Below are 6,934 nucleotides of genomic sequence, written 5' to 3' on the forward strand. Positions count from 1 at the left end.
AAAGAACATATCATATCAAATCAACATAGAATATCAAGATATAGTAAGGGGGCTTACTTGAAGACTGACTGTGAATCAAATTATCTAAAAGAACAATTCGTTCCTTGCCTAATTCCTTACACGAGAAATTGGGCGATTCGGATATGCAGTTGTTTACCTCGTTCAAGGGCAGATGGAGCGATGACAAACTGTTAATCATTCGCTTCAGCCTAGTTCGGGGAATGATGTTCTGAAAGGAATTCGATATTTAATTATGGAAAATCATCGATTTCATGTTGATGATGGACACTACCTTTCACTGACAAGTGGCTAAAGGGCCCGAAACCGGTTTGCAAGTGTGTTCCAATAAGCAGGAATACTGTGAAGAATACTGCACTGACACTTGTCGGATATAATCCAACATCCTTCGTGGTATTAGCCAGGGAAATAATTGTTTTCTGGTAGTTGTCAGTCCATTATATAACCTTCAGTGTAGGTGAGTTGAGACTAGCCTGAACAAATTGTTCTTTTAGATAATTTGATAGAATATCAAATAAATCAAAGAAAAATTTTCACAAGAAAAAATATAATAAATCCTTGAAACTCGCTTAACAGAGCTCAATTACTCAAACATCAAATAAGAAATACTTGTACTCTACGCGCGATTTGTCATTAAGTTTGGCATAGCATCTCTAGGGGGTTAAATTATTATTCACGTTAGTACTATTTACTGATGAACAGTAAAATTTCCGTAGAGATCGTTTTGACAACAAACTGATTGATTTCAATTTCGAGTGAATTACCGAAAAGAATTACAAAAATCTTATAAATAACTATAGATCAATTGCTTTAATATCAGAAATAGAAAATCATGGAGAAAGTTTTCGACAGCTTGTGTATTTTGTCAATCATTAACAAAATTAGCGTCACTAGAGTTACCAGTTCTGAGGTCTTGGACCTTCACTAGTCATTTTAGCAAAAATAGAGTATTTTAGTAATGAAGAGTAATATATTGTTAATATGTAGCATCACTTGACAGCTTGAAAACGGTACCCTTTTATAGAAATCGGGGAATTTTTTAAACATTTTAATGTCCGTGTTGGGAATCACACGTTAAAAGGTAAGACCTCGTTAATCCTTAGCTCACACAAGTTTCGACTTCTGAGGGTTGTTGTTCATAGGGGTGCGACAGCTGTTTAACGGAAAAACAGATTTTAAACAGATTTTTTATACAGATCTGGTTACTGCTGTTTATAAAGACAATATTCCTGCAATGTGTTATTGCTGGACACTTTTAATGTGAAAGTCAAAAATACGTATTTGGGTTCAATCTATTCTCGACAATGTCGAGAATGATATCTGTGAAAGGAAAGCTCAGCAGGTATACATACATTCCTAACTAAATATTTTCTGAAAATAACTTGAGTCTGGCGGCTCTTTATGACCTTGAACTATTAATTATTGCTCTGATGTACTCTGGATGTCGACGACAAAACTATTTTGACGAAAACGGCGCTTCTTAAACAAACAAATGTATTAACTGTGGTGCGCTTGCTGAACTACACCGATTAATGGAACATACTCCGAATACTGACAGCGTTGTCACTTGTCACAAAAGCTTTGTCTTTTGTGAAAATTTATAGTTTTATAGGTTAAAATGGTTGACGTTGACACTTAGTTGCAGTGTTGTTATTTTTTATGAAAAATTAAATACTGGTGTTGTTGTTTTTGCTAAATCTGTTTCTATAAACTATTCTTTCGAAAGTCGCAAACATGTCACGAAAGAAAGATATTTCTGTAAGTATTCTATATTGATTCCAGCTTTTATTGATGATTTTTTATTTATGAAGAGAGAAGAAATTGCCAAACAGTTTCTGCTACCAGAGAGACAATCAAAGATCGATACGCTTTTAAAACAGGATGGTCAAGCTTATTGCATTTGTAGGTCTTCAGATTCTTCTCGATTCATGATAGCCTGTGACGCTTGTGAAGAATGGTGAGTACATTACTTTATTTAATATTATCACATCTTCTTGGTACCAAAAATGTCCAAACAATATTTCAGGTATCATGGAGACTGTATGAAAATCTCCGAAAAGGAAGCAAAGTTAATCAAACAGTATTTTTGTATTCGCTGTAAAGAAGAAGATCCCTCATTGATTACTCGTTGGAAAACTAAGAGAGAACGAGATGAATCAGCACCAACTCAAATTAATGCTGAAGACCGTAAGTCGAGGAAAAGAAAAGATCGTGGCGAAAATAAAACAGATAAAAAGATGAAAAAATGTGGAGAATGCATGGGATGTTATAGAACTGAGGACTGCGGCAGATGTGATGTATGTTCAAGAAAAAACAAACATGGTTCTTCTAGGAATAAAGAACGTTGTAAACAAAGAGTGTGTGTTAATTCAGGAGCAGGGTAAGTTCCATGATAGAAAGTTGGGAGCTATTTGTTATACCTATTTGGAATACAGTAGAATCCGGATATAACGACCTTCAAGGGACCTGATATACTATGTTGTACTTACCGGACGACACACAAAACTGATTAATTTTGTGGTAGTAAAGTGTACATTAGTTCATTAGTCTTTCATTTAGCTGTTCAGATTGCTGATCGATAGGTGAATGATACATTTTATAGGAATCACGTATGCTTTATTTCAATAGTTCTTAAATATCCTACTGTACAAACATATGTACTGTAATACAAAGAGATAAAATACACACGCATTGCACGAAAAAACTGTGTTACTGTCGTAGAAAGTCTGTTATTTGAGTTTGTTTTTGACAAACTTTTGTTCGGTATTAAGAATTTCGTACAGCATTATGAATTCACGACATAATTGTTTTCATAACATTATCATCATCCAAGTCAGTCAGAACAAACACATTGAGCGTTTCCGCAGCCTTTGGAGCTTCAGACACACTCAAGGTTGGATAAATCTCCTCTGGTGCGGCATCATCACCGTCATTATCTTTGCTATTCGCGTCGTTAGCGTTTTTATGAAAATGTGATTTCAAAGTTCGAATAATCCCTTGGTCCATGGGTTGCAACACTGATGTCGTGTTTAGAGGCAAAAACACCAACGTTATGCTTGTCAAATCTGTAATATGGGGATGTGCTCTTATAGCAGAGATCCATTAAGAGGTATTCTCCGGTCGCGCTGAAGCTTGAACCACTGTAACAATGCCTTATCCATCTGCTCATTAGTAGAACTCCTTACACGTTTGCATTTCAAAACGTTGGCATTGAACAGCTACTCGATCTTATCTTTACTCTTTCAAATTGTGAATATTGTAGAATGGGATACGCCAAACTCCTTTGCGAGGGCTGCATTTGATTCACCGGCTTCTAATCGGTGTAATATGGCACTTTTTTCTTCAATTGCAAAACACTTTTGCTTCACAGAATTCATTTTGTCGAACTTTATGGACTTTATGGACAAAAACTTCATACTGTAACCTCTGGTGTAAAATCAATCATTCATCAAATCAATACCTATCATTAGACGTATCTAAGAAGAGGAAGTGCGCCGAGGTATTGGTGCGTAGATTGTGTAAACAAAACATTGCGTGACGTTTTAACCGGATGTAGTATCATGAAAAACAGTCGTTATAACCGGTTGGTCACTTAAACCAGAGTCGCACTAAAAAGTATATTTTCTCAATAACTGATTATGAAACTAAACTTGAGAAAACATTATCGTCGTTTGCTATAAACGGATAATCGTTATAAGCGGAGTCGTTATATATGAATTCTACTGTACTTTCAGAATAAGGCGAAAAAGGAGAGACTCCAGTTCAGATAGAGAACAATCCTTCAATGAGCACTTGAAAACTGAGTACCCAAGGCAGTGTTATGGACCGAAGTGTGTAAATAGTGCTCGTTATGGCTCAAAATATTGTTCAGATCAATGTGGTCGGAACTTAGCAAAAACTAGGATTTTGCAAATTTTACCCCAACGCCTGCAAGAGTGGGCATTGAGTCCATCAGCTGCTGAAGAAATGAACATTAAAGGTAACATTGTAAAATATTGACAATTTATATGACCTTATATGCTCTCATACAGGTCTTAAATTATGTCATCAATTTTAGGTGGTGATCTATTGTCACATTATACAGAAAACAATTTTCATATGAACGTGTGTCCTAACTTGCTTCGTTTTTGAGTAATGAAGTATCACAGTTTGACTAAAAATATTGTTCTTTTATTAATAACTTGCAATTATTTTCGCCGATTTTGATGGAACTATGTGTGTGTTTGTGTAACAGTAGACTTCTTTTCATGGCATCGTAGAGGGTTACTTGATTAATAATTATGGTGAAAATCATTGTACGTGATTGTAATATGTATGTATGTAGTATTCAACAGTACAACGGTGTTTTCACGCTAAAACAATTTGATTAAACTACTTGTCATCTACTGTCAAAAAATTTCACGATACTCTGGTGACTTGTACCTACTGTGGTTAACAATCGGCATTCTCTCATGGTTGGTACAATTTTTAAATCCAATGAAAAAAACCAGAAGAACTTTCAAATATTTTGAAATAATCAAGAATATCGTACAAGCAGTGTTGTGGTTAAAGATTAGTGTCATTTCGGTAATAATCTTTTGAGTTTTTAATAAAAGAACAATATTTTTAGTAAAACTTTGACACCTCGGATAACGAAACAAGGTTGGACACATGTTCATATGAACTTTTTTTCATAAAATGTGACACCTGAAATTAATGACATCATTCAAGATACACCCTGTAGAGTTTCCTACATTTCTGTTTAATGATGTAGAAGTAGAAAGCCAACAAGTTTCTTTTTCCAAAAATACTTAACAGACTTTCCTGAAATACATAGTTTTTACCTATAATAATGATATTAATAACGATTTATTTTCCAAAGAAATATATGTTTATAATATAAAAAAGAAAGCAATGATGCTTCAAAAAAGAATTCCAATTTGAGAACTGATCTGATATTATGTCAAAGAATTTAACTTATTGAGACATATCTAATTCATTACACTGTCTCTTCACTATTTTATTCATTTATTGACACTGATTTGGAAGTGTTCAAAAAGTTAAGCGATTACGCTCACAACAAGGTGTGAATTCATTGACAACACTATTGCAATATCTACAATCAAATTTTCAATATGAATTTTCAGTTTTGGATCAGGTAAGAAAGCAGCAAGTAGAAGTACACCATATTCTTCAAGAACTAGATAAACGTCATAGAGAATTAGATTTCATTTTGGAAAGAGCTAAAAATGCTACAATAGACCCTAATCAAGATAATGAAAATGACGATGACTCTGAGATTTCCACATTTTGTGTAACTTGTGGACATGAAATACATTCCCGAACAGCAATAAAACACATGGAAAAGTGTTTCAACAAATATGAATCTCAAGCTTCATTTGGATCAGTATTCAAAACTAGAATTGAAGGTAACAACTTACATAAATATTTTTCAAGATATAAATATTTCCTCTTGATTAAAATTTGTATTCAGGAAATAATATGTTTTGTGACTTCTACAACCCTGTAAGTAGAACTTACTGCAAGAGATTGAGAGTTCTATGTCCAGAGCATTGTAAAGATCCAAAGATTGGCGACTTCGAAGTTTGTGGATGTCCTTTGGTAATAAATGTCTTTTCTCCTACCGGTGAATTTTGTAGAGCACCTAAAAAGTCTTGTACTAAACATTATGTTTGGGAAAAGCTTCGTAGAGCTGAGGTGAGATGATAATGTTTAAAATTATAACACAATTCAAAGACATATTATTACAATCAAATTTGCAAAACTGGTTTTTCTTTCAAGGTTGATTTGGAAAGAGTTCGTCAGTGGTTGAAAATGGACGAATTATTGGAGAAAGAACGGCAGATAAGGACCAGCATGGCAAATCGAGCAGGTGTTTTAGCGCTGATGCTTCATAGAACCTACAATCATGAATTGATGGAACGAATTACTAAGGCACAAGGCCAGCAGAGTATTCACGAAATGTCTGAAAGTATGAATCCTAGGTATTCATGAGATAGATCAATAAAACAATAATTGGACAGTCTTCAATATCTTTTACTTAATTGATTTGTGTTCTGGTTTAGTTTTTGTGGTATCAAACAAAACTTGAATTATCAATATTAGAAAAATTAAAACCAAATTAGGAAAAAAGCCAAACAAATCTCATTTTCTGAAATAATGCAGGACTACCCGAGAAATGAAAATGTTTATAACATATCCTTTTCATTCTTTTTTCATGATAAATTCTTGTGTTATGTTAATCTAATATTTTTATAGCAAATAATTCATTTTTTTGTATATTTTTTCTTTAAATTAAAAACATTAAATCTGATTTCTTTGTTTCTTTCACAAACATTTCAATTGAAAGGAAAAATATATTAAATGAAATCTGTTTTATTGTGATTCTGTGAGTTGGTATAAAGATTCAGACAGGAATGTCTGATAAAAGGTAAAACTGGAAGCTCTAAAGTAGAATTAATCCAAAACAAGCATTTTTTCCAATCACCAGAAAAAACAATACTCTTAGTTTTCTTCATCCTCTGAAGGCACCAACTTGGTTGGTAATACGTATGTTGAGAATAGTATTGCAATTTTTGTGATTGTAAAAAGTGATTGTTTTGGATAGAATGCCTAATTTCATTTTTTAAATCGTGAACAAGTGTAAAGTTACTTGATATTTATATAATATACTCAAATCAGTAATCCTGTTGGTTAATTTCAACTAGTTTCATAAACTAAAACTTACGATTTATAGGTGAGGTGTAGTTATTACTATGGATCTTCATCAAGTAAGAGCCGAATCAATCAGAAAAAAAAATCATTTCAACTAATAGGTGAAATTGGAACCCGTGGCATAAAATGAACCCGTTGAAACATTTTTTCCACACCTGAACAAGAATACTGTCTTTCAATGTGTGTTTCGCTAAAGAAGTTA

General features: G+C 33.4%; 1 protein-coding gene across 1 annotated transcript; it reads left to right on the forward strand.

Annotated features, from left to right (window-relative positions):
* The first annotated feature begins 1,619 nt into the window (after positions 1 to 1,619).
* Positions 1,620 to 6,331, forward strand: LOC111504293 (CXXC-type zinc finger protein 1). The gene is made up of 7 exons (XM_023158811.2): positions 1,620 to 1,776; positions 1,830 to 1,975; positions 2,045 to 2,398; positions 3,753 to 3,997; positions 5,145 to 5,426; positions 5,492 to 5,715; positions 5,800 to 6,331. Exons 1-7 carry the CDS (start codon positions 1,753 to 1,755, stop codon positions 6,010 to 6,012), a joined length of 1,488 nt encoding a protein of 495 aa, XP_023014579.1. The 5' UTR covers positions 1,620 to 1,752; the 3' UTR covers positions 6,013 to 6,331.
* Positions 6,332 to 6,934: the final 603 nt, after the last annotated feature.

Source organism: Leptinotarsa decemlineata, unplaced genomic scaffold, assembly GCF_025532065.1.
Source record: "Leptinotarsa decemlineata unplaced genomic scaffold, Ldec_3_MD MMD2_tig00026354_RagTag_RagTag, whole genome shotgun sequence".
Taxonomy (NCBI): domain Eukaryota; kingdom Metazoa; phylum Arthropoda; class Insecta; order Coleoptera; family Chrysomelidae; genus Leptinotarsa; species Leptinotarsa decemlineata.